The 18,220-nt window shown below is 41.5% G+C and overlaps 1 protein-coding gene across 2 annotated transcripts in view; it reads right to left on the bottom strand.

Moving 5' to 3' along the window:
* Positions 1-3,058, bottom strand: part of HOMER1 (homer scaffold protein 1) — a 153,358-nt gene extending 150,300 nt beyond the window's left edge. The window contains exon 1 of one of the 2 annotated variants that reach the window (XR_004268832.1): positions 1,676-2,786. Coding sequence is in view for 1 of the 2 variants with exons in the window: in XM_032277383.1 (XP_032133274.1) it covers positions 1,676-1,680 (5 nt within the window). In the remaining variant the exon portion in view is untranslated. Of the gene's footprint in view, positions 1-1,675 lie in introns of both variants that reach the window. The other variant, XM_032277383.1, reaches the window with a different exon arrangement.
* Between the last annotated feature and the right edge of the window lie 15,162 nt (positions 3,059-18,220).

The following is an 18,220-nucleotide window of genomic DNA, read 5'->3' as shown; positions in this document are numbered from 1 at the left end:
TGGAAAACTGATTTTCTTCCAGGGTGCTGCTACTCCACAGTCTAGACAAAATGCAACGATCAACATGAAAAACTGCTGCTTGATTTTTTTTTCCTCCAACATGTTTTAAACAGAGCTGCAGATGCTCAAGGGAAGCCATATTTCAAAGGTTTTAAACAGTATATTTTTCAGTATTTTCTCTCATTTTAAATGGGTGCAATTCATCCAAAACATTTTTCAAATGCCATTATTTTTCAGCGTTTAAGTGCTTAAACTGCTTAGAGAGAAAAAGGTCTCCATTAGAAAGATCTACTTCCAGAAACCAACTAGTGATCATTAAAATGAGGAAAACAAAAAGAAAATAATTCGTTTTTTACAGGTTGGAAAAATATTTAAGTCATCTCTAACTCCTTCAATTTACAGATAATAGAGTCCACAGAGGTTAAGTAATTTGCCTCAGATAACTAAGCTACTAATAGCAGCGCTAGAAATAGAATGAGGTATTTTAATTACTCTTAGCAGTATCCCCAAATCATGCAAGTTATATATACACTCATCACTTGTCATTTAAGTTTTTAAAACCATTATCACTTTTGTCATTAATTCCTGAGGAAAGTCTCCTACAACATGTTCTAAATGTTCAAAGCTATGCATATTAAACTTCAAATTCTAACACCAAAAAGAAGGTACTATTCAAGAACTTTCCTCAGAAAGTTTCAAGCGTGTGTACATCCCTAAAGCATCACAATGAATTTCACAGTCCATTCTTTCAAAACCTGTCCTTCAACTACACTTTAGATGTGTTTGTTCAACCACACACACAAAGAGAAAATTCTCAAAGTACTTCTGCCAAAAAGCACTGACAATATGTCAATGAAATGAGGTTACTCCATTAACATATTATGGGTTTCCAGCTTAAATTAGGAAGTATCACTAACATTTCATCAACCCACAGTGTGAAGAGTTAATAAACGGCTGGAAAATGCACTCTCGGTTGGCTCTGGGTCTGAAGGCAGGTGTAGATCTGATATATTAACACAAACTGAAGGGCTGAGCTTAAAAGCGAAAAACAAAAAGAGTGAACAAGTTTTTTCAACAAAAAGCCTTTTCCTGTGGAATGCACCCGCACCATGGTGACCGCATCAGTAAAACTGAATTTCAGATTTTCGTTTTACCCTCCAGTAAATCAATTCCATATATTTTAGCTTTGAATATTCAAGGGCGAAACAGAGGGCACCGTGAGGGCAACAATTTACTCTGGATCACTTTCAAGGACTGTTGTCTAGCCACTCATTACAATCGTTCCTTTGTGCAACTCATTATTCTAAAAGTACTGAGAGAATGCAGTACTTCTCTTTGAAAGAGAACCATCAGCAAAAGCTAAGATAATGTGATTTCGATTACAAACTGATGCAGCGGTCTGATCAGTAAAGTGTAGGATGCGTTGTCTTTGTAATTATTACTCACAAATCCACATTCAAGTTACAAACGATATGTTCTCCTTATTTATGACCTCTGGTACTACTCTACAAAAATGCAAAAATAACCGAAAAGGTTAGCATGCTTATTTCTTTAAAGTATGACCAGCTTAGCAAGGTGGCAAGTTTGTTTGAAAACACAAAACACAATCGCCACCACCGCTCAATAATACACATACATAAACAGATTCGAAGCTGTTAAGCACAAAATTCCTTACCCCATTTTGCCCAGTGAAAACTTGCTCTGAAGTTTCAGCTCTTATGCTACGGAATAACTTCCAAAGGAATTTCTCCGGCTGCTGTTTCGCAGTTGCCTTTCCACCCCCACCCCCAGATCCTTGTCCGGAGGTATTTCAAGGATGCTGCCAATTCAATTAGTTCTCTTAGGTAAAATGATTTCTCTCTTGTAAATACCAAAACGTTCAAACAGAGGCGGCATTTGCTTATTGGAGTTAAAATGCTTTGCGGAGGAGACAGCGATCAACTCTATTCCACAAAATGAGTCTACAAGTAGGAAAATGCAGAATCCGGCTTCACCGAGTCCTATTAAAAATGAGTTCGCTGGTCATTTCGTTCAAGTCCTCCTAGACACTCAGGGGTAGCCAGGTAACTCGGCCTTTTCGGAGCTAAGGCTGCGGGTTCAAATTTCTCCACCACACCAGGTCCCCAGGGGTGGATCGAGCAACCAAACGCGACGTGCACGTGAATAAAAATCCCAAAAGCAGTAATGCCACGGTTTCCCTGCACTCACATTAGGAAAAAAACTACATAGAAAAATCTCCTCGAAGTGCAAACCCAGCAGCTCGCAACCTGCACGGCACTCCACATTGGAATCTGTCTTTTTTAGTGTTTCTCCTCCTAAGACTCGGAGCAAAGACGAGGTGGGGAGGAGGAAGAGAAGGCTAGGCAGGATCGATTCATTCTCCCGAGGAGAATAAACGGAGCCATTTCCAGGCTGGCAGCAGGCTGGGGGCGCAGCGCACGCCAGGGAGCTGGAGGAGGGGGCCCGATCCCACCTCCCTCAGCCCCTTCCCGCCCCCCCGCCGCCGAACACAATGGAGCCCGGCTCGCGCCCGGTCCTACATTCGCGGCTGCCCCCTCTTCCCTTCTCTCTTCGGAGCACAGAGGGTCTGAGGCTCCAGTCAACGGAGAATGAATGAATCAGAGAGCCAAGCCCCACGCTTCCAATGGCACCCTGCCCCCAGCTCCAGGGCGGGCAAGCAGCGGGAGGAGAGGGCCGAAGGGTCAACGGGCGCCCGCCCGAGCCAAGGCAGGAGGCTAAGCCCGCGTCGGGGCCAGGAGAGCTGGGCTTGAAGCCGTAGCGCAGCCGCCGCTCCCGCGCCCCCACCCCTGCTCCTCGTCTCTCACGCTCCGCGCCGCCGCCACGCGCCGCCTCACATTCCCCGGGCCCCGCCGCCGCCTCTTCACACTTCCATCAGCTCCCGCCTCCGCCGGCCTCCGGCTCCCCCCGGCAGACAGCAACGCCAGCCAGGGCGGCCTAAAGCCCGCCGCTGCCTCTGCCTCCACCGGCTGACTGGCAGAGCGGAGGGTGCCGCTTTCCCGGTCAGCGCTGCCGGCGTGAAGCGAGCGCGGCGGCAGAGCAGGCTGCGGGGGGCGGGAAGGAGGCGGAGAGAACGGGGGGCGAGAGCGGTCCCTCCCCCTGCTCGCGGGAGGGGGCAGGAGGCGGTGGCCGACGCGGAGCCGCGGCCGGGAGCTGGGGCGCGGACCCGTCCCCGGAGCCCAACGGGCCCTGCGGGCAGCGGGCAACGGGAGAAAGCAGCAGCCGCTAGGCGGCGGAGAGGCTGGTGGTGCGGCGCCGAGCGACCCTCGTGGGGAGCTGGGCCCGGGGCAGGCCCTCAGTTCGTCCGTCCTTCTTTCCCCCCTCCCCTACAGGCCGGCGACTGGCTGGCCGTGCGCTCTACTCCTCCGCTGGCTCTTGGCCCCGCTCCCGGCCGCCACAGCCTCCTCCGCGCCCCACGCCAGGCGCTCGCGCTGTGTCTCCATCCTCCCCGCAGGAGGACCTTTAAATAGCAACGTCAGCGCGCTCCTCTCCGCACACACGTCACCCGCCGCTCACGTCACCGGGGTGCGGGGGATGATGTCACGCGGCCGGAAGTACTGCTAAATTAGGGAAGGAGCAGGGGGAGGAGGACTCGGCGAGCTCCTGTGTGCCCACCTGCTCTCACTTATCCTTAAAGGCCAAAGCACAGAAGACAGCCCGAGAGGAGCTCGAACAAGGAAGCGGCGGGAGGAGAAGATTTCCTTGCAACAAATGTGCCAAACCCGAGTGACTCATTCGTAGCAAAAGTGCAGAAGTGTCAAGCGGGTAATATTCTATCTTCCACTCCCACCCCTATTGAAGCAGCACCCCCGGGCTTCTCTTGTCCCAACTAGCAGGGAAATGTGGGAGGGAGAGCCTGATCACTACTGGTAGATTTACTTCCAACAGGACTTCTGGAAAATCACCTCAATTTTTAATGAGTGCCATTCTGGACATAGTCGACTTTTAAATTGACTTTTTCTCTTAGTGGTTACCTGAAACACTAAAGAATAAAGACCAGAGCAATAAGCACACGAAATAATGTTACAAAGGGTAGTAATTTTATTTGCAAAATAGCAGTTTTGACAGGAAGATTACTCAATCTTAGTTCACTCAGGTAATTATCGTCACTTGCATAGAAATGCCCCTGTGTCCTCTCAGTTCCTCTTCATCAAGAAGCTGAGTTCCATGACACTTGGCTCCAGCCAATAAAACAAAGAGGAAAATATATATGGGTTTCGGTCTGTGGAGATTAAAAATAAGACCACAAGATCCCTTTTCATTAACACAAGCATATTTTTGTCTTCTTTAGTTTTGACCACATCATATATAATTACAATATATCCTGTATGTTGTTTTGCATTTTCTGTATGGCAAGGGTGAGTAGCTATCTATAGGTTTACTAGCTATGTATGTGTTTGTGTCTATAAACGCCACATTATGAATGCTTTTTAAATTGTAAATTACTACAGAGTTCTTAAATGTCCTCATTATTTTAAAATAGATTATTGGGTAAATTCATATAGTAAACTTTTATTTAACTTAACTTGATAATCATGGCCAAGAAATAGAATTGCTACGTATTGCCAAAGGCCAAAACTGTTTCAGAATTAGTCTACAAATTTAGTGACCCTGTTTTCCAAATTAAAATCTAGACACACCATTTGACATTAGAAAAAAAAAATTGAATCTGAAGTGACCCGGAAAATCCAGAATTACCAAACTATTAAGTGATTATTAGGAAAGTCATAGATTACGATCAACACAGTTTAAATAAAAGAGCTAAAACTCTAACGTATACCACGTGTGACTTTTAGAAACTGCTTGTAATGTTAAACTACTCCCATGGCTCCAAATTAAGGAACACTGTTTTGCAGCTTTCTGTATTTACGTTTTCTCGCTCAAGTTAGGAGCCCAAGATTAAAGAACACCAACAACAACAAAAAAGACGAATTTGTAACTGATTCAAACACTCTGATCATCTTCACATTATAAAATTATGATCTTGCTTAAAGTTTGAAATATTAGAAGTCTTTTTTTGAGACGGAGTCTTCCCCTGTTGCCCAGACTGGAGTGCAGTGGCGCCATCTCTGCTCACTGCAACCTCTGCCTCCCAGGTTCAAGCAATTCTCGCACAGCGGCCTCCCAAGTAGCTAGGATTACAGGCGCTTGCCGCCACACCCAGCTAATTTTTGTGTTTTTAGTAGCAATGGGGTTTCGCTGTGTTGGCCAGGCTCGTTTCAAACTCCTGGCCTCAGGTGATCCGACCGCCTCAGCCTCCTGCCCAGCCTAGTTTTTTTTTTTCTTTCTTTCTTTCTTTTTTTTTTTTTTTTTTGAGATGGAGTCTCACTCTGTCACCAAGGCTGAAGTGCAATGGCGTGCTCTCAGCTCACTGCCACCTCTGCCTCCCGAGTTCAAGCGATTCTCCCGCCTCAGCTTCCCTCAGTCCCTCCTCAGCTGGCACTACAGGTCCGTGCCACCAGACTGGGCTAATTTTTGTATTTTTAGTAGAAATGGGTTTCACTATGTTGGCCAAACTGGTCTCGAACTCCTGAACTCGTGATCCGCCCACCTCAGCCTCCCAAAGTGTTGGGATTACAGGCGTGAGCCACCTCGGCCTTTTTGTTTTGTTTTGTTTTTAAAGATTATAATGAAAGGCAAATCCCTGCTTGCCAATTTGTCTAATGTATATGATTAACAGATTAATAGAAACTTGTACCAATTTATATTTCAGGCAAGTGGAGTTTCTTATATCCAAAATGTTAAAAAAAATAAAGCTATCATTCTTCAAATAATGTCATCCCTTGGCCCTTGCAAATTAAAATACAAATTATGTTATTGCACTAAGATTTCTCTACAAACTGTTTCCTACCTAACTAAATAACTTCTCTCTTACCTTCTCTCCATGTTAATTAAAGCTCTCACTTTACCATTTTCAAACACTTTATTCTACCCTTTCTTCACAACTTCCTCTCATTTACAGTCTTTCCCCCTTATCTTTACCCACCTGTCAAAACAGCTTTTCAGCTGCCTCCCTGCCTTTAGAGCGCTGACCCTTTATTAGTTTCTGCTTTTCACAACCACATCGTCTCTTCTCAGCTGCTCTTTTGTAAACTGAAAATTGAAAGCAGCTTTATTCTACATCAATCTAATGGTGCACTGTGATAATTACTCAGAGTTTATGCAATTATTTAACTTCAGCCTCATAATCTAGAAAATTCTACCTATAATTGATTAAATATAGGTATAAATTTCTTGCCAGCTTATATGGGATCATTATTAATAAGTGCATATGTCCATGTAGTCAAAAGAATATGTAAAACTTTGAAACATTCTATGTAATATGGCATGTCTTCTCAGAAAAAATAGCCTCTTCTCCCTACTTGAAACAATTCCAGTACAGTTTTAGGAGGAGTCAGAAATGCATTCTATGACTTTTCATCTATAAGTAAATAAATATCTTTTCTCCTAAGATGAGCTGATGTATCCTAAATTTTAGTTGTGAATTCCCAACCCTAATTTCTTTGTATGTTTTTTTAAACAGTAAACTTCCTAGAAAGTAATATATTTCCTTTACCGGAAGAGGAAGAAAGTACTTTAGTAGAGTTTCAAATTTTAACAGTTCCTGTTTCCCACTATGCTCTGAAAATTTGTAGGGCGGTTTATGAATACCCTCTGATTTTAGAATCTGTGGGTGAAGGCATCTGTTTTAGTTACAGAGTTTATTTCCGTGCCCTTAATAGGAGATGGCAATCTTCAATGGTGTTTTCATAGATTGGTCATGGGATATGTCTTTTTCAGTGAAAAGATATCTATGAGATAGAAAAGCTTTGCAGTAAAGAGTGTAAAGGCCAGATTTTATTTTTAATTGCCTTAAATTAGATAATAACAATTTCCTTTTAAGTGCCCTCTTTTTAATTACCAAAATACCACTATCAATTCAAATAAAGTCAGATTAACAAATAGGCTAAAAGATAACTCTCCATATAAAAGAAATATCATAATTCCTAGTTTATAATATATGGTCATGAAGAAACTAACCAGCAAAGAGTCAATATAATGATTAAGAATGAAAGAGTTGCAGGGAAACAATTTATCCAGTGACTCTCCAAAATCACCCCTCTTCCTCCATGATATAGCAGATACCGGGTACCATTGAGTTGTGTATGGCCTGTATAAAACCAGCTTTTATTATCAGTAATGTTCTGAACAGAAGCAAAGTAATTAAACAGTTTCAAGGGTGGGAACACAAGTATTTGGCATCTTCAAGGCAAAGGCTTGAGGACAGTTTTTCAGTGAGGTTTGAGAGTGATAGAGGAGAGGAAGCTGAAGAATTCACCTTAGGAAAACTATGGTAGATAGCCATGGGAAATAATCTCAGAACCACCTCCTGCTCTGATTTTTACTGTAAATTCATTTATTTTCCAAATATGATCAGAGGGATACAAATATAATTTTAGATAGTGAAAGAGGATAATATAAAGTTTTCAGTTAGGTGCCGTTGAGGGCCCAGATAGAACAAAGAAATGGTAGTACAACTGTCTTTGTGAAATTTTTTAATTTTTGTGAAATTCAGAAAAAATGGGGATATGGTGCCTTTGAAGGAAATTATCTGGCTTAACCTGAGTTGGTTGGTTGATTTTTTTAAGCAAGAGTTAGAGAAAACAGGCTAGAAAAATATGCGGATCTGCAGAGAACTACAGTAAAGAATGTGGAGTAAAGCTTGTGCTGTACCTGTGCAGTTACTTACAAGGGAATGCTGTGGAAGCTGATTGCCATGGTAACCAATAATCTTTTTCCTGAATGGGGAACAGAACAACCACGAGGAAATGTTTTAAATGAGCTACCTTATTTTGTGACGGTTTTGTTGCCAGCTAAAACAAAAACAACCCGCAAGATATTTAGGACAGTCATGCTTTTGGAAGGAAATTGCCTTTTCAGAGGGACGGGCTGAGGCAAAAATTCTGGAGTATTTCAAAGAGATATGGGGCTTTGTGATGGCAATTGCAAACTCTCTGAAGCAGAACATAATTGATAAATATTATGTTTATGGCAAAAGCAGGCAGAAGCAAGACCTATAACCCATGTTAAAGTTTCTCCCAAGCATAAGAAGTCAGAAATAAATGAAGATTCTCAACACTTCAGGGTTTCAGCCAAAATATTTCATGAATTATTTATGAGGCTTTTTATTTTTAAAAATCTTGTTGTAAAGTTTAATTTCTCTAAATATTAAAATGGAAATGATAAATGTATCTGTATTAGTTGGGGTTCTCTAGAGAAACAGAACCAAGAGAGGCTAGTACCAAGGTAGGCAGGTGGGTAGATGATTGATAGATACGTAGATAGATAAGAGGAGATTTATTATGGGACATGGCTCATGTGATTATGGAGGCCAAGAAATCAATGTATGAAGCTGAAGAACTCGGGAAGCTGGAAACAGAATTCAGTCTCAGTCTACAAGACCTGAGAACCCGGGAAACCAATGATGTAACTCTCAGCTCAAGGCTGAAGGCCTGAGAATGTGGAGTTCTGATGTTCTAGAATAGGAGAAGGCAGGTGTCCCAGCTTCAGAAGAGAGAGACAGTCTTCCTTTCCTCTTGCCTTTTTGTTCTACCCAGGTCCTCAACAGATAGACAGTGCCCACCTACATTGGTGAGGGTGGATCTTCTGTACTCAGTCCACAGATTCAAATGCCATTCTCTTCTAGAACCACCCTCACAGACACACCTAGAAATAACCCTTTACCTACTACTTGTGCATCCCTTAAGCCAGTCAAGTAGACACCCAAAATAAACCTTCATATCTTTAGTCAATATTTATTCTATTATTGTTAATAATGAAGCATATGTTATATTTTTATCATATATATCAGCGGTCCCCAGCCATTTTGGCACCAGGGACTGGTTTTGTGGAAGACAATTTTTCTCGGGGGAAGGGTGGAGGAGATGGTTTCAGGATGAAACCGTTCTGCCTCAGGTGATCAGGCATCAGTTAGACTCACATAAGAAGCACACGACCTAGATTCTTTGCATGCACAGTTCACAATAGGGTTCATGCTAGTATGAGAAAGAACCCTGAACCTTCATGCTCCTAGAGTTCATGCTGCTGACTGGACAGGAGGTGGGAGGTAGAGCTCAGGCAGTAATGCCCACTCACCCACCACTCACCTCCTGCTGTGCTACCCTGTCCCTCACAGACCACGGACCCATATCAGTCCATAGCCCAGGGGTTGGAGACCCTTGATATATATGCTAAAAATATAGTTTTCCTGGCCAGGCATGGTGGCTCATGCCTATAATCCCAGCATTTTGGGAGGCCAAGGCGGATGGATCACCTGAGGTCAGGAGTTTGAGACCAGCTTGGCTAACATGGTGAAACCTGTCTCTACTAATAATACAAAAATTAGCTGGGTGTGGTGGCACATGCCTGTAATCCCAGCTACTTGGGAGGCTGAACCATGAGAATCACTTGAACCTGGGAGCAGAGGTTGCGGTGAGCTGAGATTGGGCCATTGCACTCCAGCCTGGGCAACAAGAGCAAAACTCCATCTCAAAACAAACAAAAACCTTACTTTTTCTATTTTGATTAGGTCATTTACTAAAATCTCTTACACTTAGAATAAAATCCAAACTCTATGCCTTGGCCTAAGAGGTACTGCATGATCTAGCCCCTGCTCACCTCTCTTACCTTGGTTTCCATTTCCCCATCCATTGCTAGTGTGTGGGTTGGTGCATTGTTAGCTGCATGAGCAAACGCCCCAGGTAATGGTGACCTAACCTATAAGGTCATTTTTTAATTTGCTTATTTAAAAAAAATGTCTGAAGGTAGATGGTTTTACAGTTGATTTGGAAAGTCCAAGGTGTCATTAGAGTCCTTCCATTCTTTTACTTTGCTATCTTCATATGTTGTCTTTTAAGCCTGGATTGTTGTCCCTTTCTTTTTTAGAATATTATTGTATTTCCAAGCATCACATTCAAAGAACACCCAAAGTAGGAAGGGAGGGAAGGAGACTGAGTTGTTTTCTCTTTTATGGCTGCTTTTTTTTTTTTTTTTTTTTTTTTTACCAAGGAGAAAAACTCTTAAGGGACCTCAAGAATATTCCTTCTCATGTCTTGTTGGCCAGAACTACATTACATGCTCTTCCCTAAATCAGTGATTGACATTTTGGAACTAAATTTTCATGACTGGCTTAGACAAATTGTGGTTGGTTGATCCCATCTGCCTATTGTGACTGAACCAAATTAAAACTCTCTCAGCATGGAAGAAAGGTCAGTGGCTGTTGGGCAAGCAAACCACATATTTGTCACACAGACTGAAGCCACTCATATTCCTGCTGATCTTCAAGTATGACAAGCTTGCTCCAAATGCAGGACCTTTTTTTGTTCCTTCTGCCTGGATCACGTATGTCCAAGACCTTCACATAGTGTGCTCCTCCTCATCATTCAGTTTTGTGTTCAAATTACATCTCTTGTAAAAGATCTTTTTTATAAAATATCTGTACATCCATAGCCCTTAATGTTCCACCTAATTTGCTTTATTTTCTTCATAGTATAGTCAATGCTATCTAAAATAATATTGTATGTTAGTATACTCATAGAATAGAGCCCCATGAAAGGGAACTTTGCCTATCTTGTTTACTTTCCCATCTGTAATAGCAAGACAATGTCTAGCACGTAGTGGGTGCTCAATAAATGATTATTGAATGAATGAATTTGCTAGGACTTTCAGTTATCCTTAGGTAGAAATTACTTGGTTAAGTCAGGGTTCTTTCTTTCTTTCTTTCTTTTTTTCTTTTGAGACAGAGTCTTGCTATTTAGCCCAGGCTAGAGTGAAGTGGCATGATCTGAGCTCACTGCAACCTCCACCACCCCGGGTTCCAGCAATTCTCCTGCCTCTGACTCCCGAGTAGCTGGGATTACAGGTAACTGCCACCATGCCCGGCTAATTTTTTGTATTTTTAGGAGAGATGAGGTTTTGCCATGTTGGCCAGACTGGTCTTGAACTCCTGACCTTGGGTGATCCACCCACCTCAGCCTCCCAAAGTGCTAGGATTACAGGCATGAGCCACTGTGCCCAGCCTAGTCAGGGTTCTTAATGAATTAGCTAGAGAAAACAACAGCATCTGCTCCAACTAAAATATGGGGATTTAGTAAAGTGACATAGGTAGCTCTAGAATCATTGGGAGGGCTGGGAAATCCTCATGCTGAGGTCCCTGCAACAAGATCTTGCAGGAAACAGAACACTCATAATTAGGTATTTTGAGGTGTGCTTAATAAAAAACTTTTTGGGCCAGGCATGGTGGCTCACTCCTGTAATCCCAACACATTGGGAGGCCAAGGTGGGTGGATCACCTGAGGTCAGGAGTTTGAGACCAGCCTGGCCAACATGCTAAAACCCTGTCTCTAGTAAAAATACAGAAATTAGCCGGGCATGGTGGCAGGTGCTTGTAATCCCAGCTGCTCAGGAGGCCGAAGCAGGAGAATCGCTTGAACCCAGGAGGCAGAGGTTACAGTGAGCTGAGATCGCACCACTGTCCTCCAACCTGGGCGACAAGATCAAAACCCTGTCTCAAACAAACAAACAAAAAAACTACCTTTCTTTTTTTGAAAAAAACAAAAAACTGCAGCCTCAACCTCCCAGGGTCAAGTGATCCTCCTCCCTCAGTCTCCCAAGTAGCTGGGACTACAGGTACTTGCCAATACAGCCAACTAATTTTTGTATTTTTTATAGAGATTGGGGTCTCACTATATTGCTCATACTGGCTCAAATTCCTGGGCCCAAGCAATCCTTCTACCTCAGCCTTCCAAAGTGTTAAGATTACAGGTGTGAGCCACCATGCCCAACAAAATGCTATGCTTTACAAAGATGGGCACAGTATAGGAAAACCATAAGAGAGAGGACAGTACCTGACATAGCAGCACAGACTATCTCCTTTGTGCCTGAAAGGACAGGAGGAAGGAGCAATGGATGGAACCTGGAGTCGGAGACAGCTGTGTGGAAAGCATTGCCTGAAGTAGCTGTGTCCTTTGCTTAAGGGTCTCAGGCTGCTCACAGAGACCCCACAAGTGACAGCCCAGAAAATGAATAACTCACCTTTACTCCCCTTCCCACCTCATCTTCCATCTCCTGTTGCATTCCTCCTTCTAAAGCTGACATACAGGAAGCTGGGCAGAGGAGCCCAGGGATGTAATTCATATCATCCTGGGGCAAGGAGCACGAGAAAGAAAGCTCAAAGATGGATCTGGAGAGGCAAACTAAAGATATCCAGGCCAAATTCTATTCTACTCAGCTATTAGATTAGCAATTTTTTTAAAGTTTGGCATATGGGAAAACAAGTACTACCACAGTTAGTAGGGGTGTAAATTGGTATCTCCTTGAAGACATACATAAATTTTGACACAGCAGTTCCACTTTAAGGAATTTATCGTACAGGTATGCTTTTTCAAGCCTTCAAAGAAACACATAGAGAGATTTTTTTTTATGTTGCTTTAAAATGAAAAAAGGGAGAGGGAACAACCTGTATGTCTATCAATACAGGACTGGTCAATCATATAATAAAATACTATGCAGCTATTAAAAAGAATGAGGTAGGTCCACAGCCCTGATATGGAAAGATGCCTAATACAGAAAAAAATTCTAGAGAGATATAATAAATTGAATTGTGGTTAACTTTAGGGAGTGGAATTTTAAATATGAGATTTAGAGAGAGACATTTTTAAAAAAATTTAACACCATTTGTATTGTTTGCATTTTTTATCATGAGTATATATTATTGTAACAATACAAAACAAAATCAAATTATTTTGAAAAGATTAAAAATACACAAATATGTTTAAAATTCAATGCAGGAGGACAGAATAAGACATTTATATACATTTAATTTTCCTATCTTCCTTTTCTTTATATCCTTTTTGGTAGAAAATACTATACGTTTACAAAATACATTTATAAAAAGAAAAATTGGAAATAAAGTATTTTATTGGAAGTGGTAATTCTATTGTATTCATCACTGATGAAACCAGATCTGGATATTCTATTTTAGGAGAGATACTGATGAGATAGCAGGATAACCAAGATGGTGAAGACTGAAACAAGGCCATGTGAGCATCAATGAAGACAGATGTTTAATTTGCTGAACAAAAAGTCAAGGGGAAATACAATAGTTGACTTCATAGACGGGCTGTCACAAAGGATAAATAATGGCTATATAAATATGTGCTCCATGAGATAGTAAAGAATCAAGGGTTTTATAAAGTATTAAAAGTCAGGTTTCAGCTCAGTATGAGAAAGAATGCAAAAACAATCAGATCTATATCAGTAGAATTGGTTGCCCTGAGAATAATTTGTTTAGCTCTTCCTCATTAGATCTGAAGCAGAAACTGGCTGCTTGATCAGTTGTTGGAATGATGTAGAAAAGATGCTTGTATCAGATAATAGGTTAAATTTAAAGCCCCCAAAGTTAACTTTTATTCAAAGTGTTATGACAACTCAAGTCTGAGCTCACATCAAAGTTGTCCTTCACCATTAGCTTCCCTACCTTGTCTCTTTCAAATGACTCATTCTTTCCTTGGTATCAGTCATTGCCACTGCACAACTTAGTTTTGGCACTGTCTTCCATGCTTGATTCTCACATCTAGCCCACTGAAATGGTCCATTTACATGTTCTTAAAAATCAAAATGAGTAAAGCAAGTTAAACACTTTAACTCCCCTCATACTCTTCCTCTTGGGATCCTTCTTATTATTGTACATGATAGGTTAAGCAATGCTAACAGATTTGTCTGACAAAGAAACAAGAAGCCCTTTTACAATTTAGACAATTTATTACTTACATAGATAGCAGGTAAGAAAAAAAAAACAGCAAAAGTGCCCATTCTCCCATGTCTCTTATCTCACAGGACAACACAGAAACAATTTTTTATGACAATGCAACATGAATGGTGGGATACCCTGTTGCTGAAGAGTCAATTCTACGAGGCAGCTAAGCAGTTTTACAGTTGGATGCTAAGAGAGGAAGAAAGTGTTGTATAAAAAAATAATTTGTATTCATGGTGGGTCCTTAGACCATACCTGAATTTATGCTAATGAAATTACTTAGGACAGGGCTAGGCCATACCAGAAATACCAAGCATGTGATTAGAGGGTGAAGACTTTATCATGAGTAAGACATTATCAGCCCAACCTCTGAGGAGGAGAAAGGGGCTAGGAACTGAGTTCAATCACATGGCCAGTGAATCAATCCATGATCCCTATTTAAAGAACCACCAATAAAAACTATGGACACTGAGGCTCAGATGGACTTCCCTGGTTAGTGATCATACATTTGTGTTGCCAGGAAGGTGTCCTGAGGACACAGAAGCTTCACATTGGGACCCTCCAAGATTTTACCCTATGTGTCTTTTTACATGTTTGGTCCTGATTTGTATCCTTTTATTTTATTTTATTTTATTATTTTTGAGATGAGGTCTTGCTCTGTCACCAGGCTGGAGTACAGGTACCATCTCAGCTCACTGCAACCTCCACTTCCCAGGTTCAAGTGATTCTCCTGCCTCAGCCTCCCAAGTAACTGGGACTACTGGCACCCGCCACCACACCCAGCTAATTTTTGTACTTTTAGTAGAGACAGGGTTTCACCATGTTAGCCAGAATAGTCTCCATCTCCTGACTTCATGATCCACCTGCCTCAGCCTCCCAAAGTGCTGAGATTACAGGTGTGAGCCACTACAACTGGCCTTGTGTCCTTTATAATAAAACTGTAATCATCAGTGTAGCACTTTTCTGAGTTCTGTGAATCATTCTAGCAAGTTAGCTAATGGAAGGGGGTAGTGGGGCCCCCGAGTCTGTAGCCAGTTGATCAGAAATGTAAGTAGCTGGTATCTGAAGTGGGATCAGTCTCGTGGGAGACTGTGCCCCTAGCCTGTGAAACGTTACCTAACTCCAAGTAGTTAGCATGATAATTGCATTGCAGGCTAAAAAACCTCATACTGCCTCAGAACCCAAGAGACAATGAGAAACTATCTCATGACACCCTCCTGAAAGTCAGGGAGGCAAGTGAGAAATGGCCTTGAAGCAACTCCTCCCAAGCCTCCCATGGTCTCATGTTCCAGGAGGATCACAACATATTCTGCCAGAATTTATGTCAGCTACAGTTAAGGCTTGCATGAAAAAAGGTCTCGAAATATGTTTGCCAAAGTAATGGGCTGGTCACGATGGCTCATGCCTATAATCCCAGAACTTTGAGAGGCCAAGGCAGGAAGACTACTTGAGTCCAGAAGTTAAAGACAAACCTGGCCAACACAGAGAGACCCTGTTTCTACAATAGATAAAAAATAAATTCGCCGGATGTGGTGGAGAGCACCTATATAGTCCTAGCTACTCAGGAGGCTGAGACAGGAAGACCACTTGAACCCAGGAGTTTGAGACTGCAGTAAGCTATGATCAGGCCAGTGCACTCCATATTGGGCAACAGAGCAAGACCATGTCCTAAAAACAAACAACAAAAAAACAAAGTGATGGCAGTTGTCACTGGGTCATGGAATCTGAAGACTCTGGCTTGCTTTTTGCCACTTTATTATACTTTATAGAGGCAATTTAGGGTGTGGTTAAGTATAGACTCTGCGGACATCCTGTCCAGGTTTGAATTTCAGTTCTGTCATTTAGTAACTTCATGTTCTTGATACAGATCCACTAACCTGCCCTTTCAATCCAAGGGCTCAGCCAGCTCCAGTCTCTCTTAGGAGTGCATTCACCCCTTTTATTAATACCTTCTTCATCTACAAGAACATCATGTGGAACTATCATTTTCCTTCCTGAAACGAAGATATAATATGTCCATGATAATGTCCTAATTTATCATCTTTCTTTTCCCGTTAAATTTTAAGTAACCCAATGAACAACAACAACAACAACAAAAACGTTCTAGTTTGCCATGATTGGTTTCTTGGCAAACCAAGACTTCAAGCAAATTACTTAGCCTCTTGATGCCTAAGCTTTCTTTTTTGTAAAATGGAGAATAAATAATAGTTCTTACCTCAAACTGTGAGGATTCAGTGAATGAAAACAAACACCCTTGGAACAGTGCCTGGTCCACAAAAAGCACTCAACAAATGTTAGCTATTTTTAAGACTTTTATGTGTTATTTGATTTGTGTATAGTGACTACATGTCACTGTAAACAAATCCAATTAAAACATACAAAAATGCCAAATTTTCTGTTATATCTCATTAATTTACATTTTTCAGTTCACAACTATTCTAATTAGACACTTTTTTTTTGAGAAGGAGTTTTGCTCTTGTTGCCCAGTGGCACAGTCTCCGCCCACCACAAGCTCCGCCTCTTGGGTTCAAGCGATACTCCTGCCTCAGCCTCCTGAATAGCTGGGATTACAGGCACGTGTCACCACACTCAGCTAATTTTTTGTATTTTTAGTAGAGACGAGGTTTTATTGTGTTGGTCAGACTGGTCTCGAACTCCAGACCTCAGGTGATCTGCCTGCCTTGGCCTCCCAAAATGCAGGGACTACAGGCATGAGCCACTGTGCCTGGCCAATTAGCCACATTTTTGCTTATCATCATAACAGTTCATAGTCGCTATGTAAAGAAATGGGATAAGTTTAAGCTAGAGAAAGCATTTGAAAACTGAGATGAATACCTAAGATGAATATATACATATAGCTTTACTTAAAATTTTTCCATGACCACCCCCAAAATAAACCAAAGTTAACGTTTTGGTCTTATATTAAAGGAAGTACATTAAAATGTTCATTATAGTTTATCTCTGGTTAATGAAATTTTGAATACTCTTTTTCTTTGTACATTTGTGTGTATTGTAAATTCTTTCAAGTGAGCGTGTATTACCTTTTGGAATCAGAATAAAATGTTATTTTAAAGATAAAATTATTTTTATCAGAATTTTTTTTGAACTGTGCAGAGAAGTAGAAACATAAAAGATTTGAGATTCCAGTAACATGAGAGATTACTTTTGAAACATTCTGAAATTATATTTTCTATTGGTTTTTAACAAGATTTACAACCTACTCAAAATGCAGTAGAGTGGGCACCACAAAGCAAATTTATTTGAAAGCACCAGAACCAGCACATGAATAGTCATGACATTCAGCAACATGTCCCTATTGAAAAACAGTTTTTAGAATCTATAATGTTGGATGTTGTACTAACAGGGTAAGCTGCATGTAGAATAAAATAAAAAATATTTTAAGAGTAGAGATTGAAATCCAGGCATGGTGGCTTATGCCTGGAATCTCAGCACTTTGGGAGGCTGAGGCAGCCAGGTCACCTGAGGTCAGGAGTTTGAGACCAGCCTGGCCAACATGGTGAAACCCCATCTCTACTAAAAATACAAAAATTAGCTGGGCGTGGTGGCAGCTGCCTGTAGTCCCAGCTATTTGGGAGGCTGAGGCAGGAGAGTCGCTTGAACCCAGGAGGTGGAGGTTGCAGTGAGCTGAGATGGTGCCATTGCACTCCAGCCTGGGTGATAAGAGGAAGACTCCATCTCAAAAATAAATAAATAAGTAAATAAAAAATAAAGCAGAAATTAAAGATAATTAGAGATTTAAAAAGAGAAAGAATTTTAATGAAACTGCGCTTTGTAATGTTAATACTAATCACACTTGAATACAAACATGAACTTTGAGTATATCAGTAAATTCTTATATAGGGATATTAAGAACATGGATTTTGAGTTTGAGTTCTCTTGGCCCAGCCAGGTAGCATGGGATGTTATTTAGTATCTCTGAGCCTCAGTCTCCCAGATTCTAAGATGTGAATAATGTTAGTACCTGAAGGTTTGTTGTAATAATTAAATGAAATATTTACTAAGCAAATGCTTAGTAAATGCATGCTTTAAATATGAAAGACAGTTGTCAGTTTTCTATTTCTTTTACTGATGTGAAAATTAGTTGCATGTTTTCTACTGCTTATATTACCTTATAATCAGCTACTTAAGAGGAACTGTAAAATGAAAAGGGAACATTAGGCTATGTAAGAATTAGGGAAACTGGCTCTCTCCTCTACCGCCCAACGTGCCAAACTGAAAGAAGGCCAAGGGGAAAAAGGTGGCTCCAGTCCCTGCTGTCGTGAAGAAGCCTGAGGCCAAGAAAGTGGTGAATCCCCTGTTTGGGAAAAGGCCTAAGAATTTGGGCACTGGACAGGACATCCAGCCCAAAAAAAACTTCACCCGCTTTGTGAAATGGCCTCGCTATATCAC

Source organism: Sapajus apella, unplaced genomic scaffold (genome assembly GCF_009761245.1).
Source record: "Sapajus apella isolate SASKATOON/1434 unplaced genomic scaffold, GSC_monkey_1.0 scaffold1, whole genome shotgun sequence".
Classification (NCBI taxonomy): Eukaryota; Metazoa; Chordata; class Mammalia; order Primates; family Cebidae; genus Sapajus; species Sapajus apella.
This window is presented reverse-complemented; position numbering and strand designations above follow the sequence as displayed.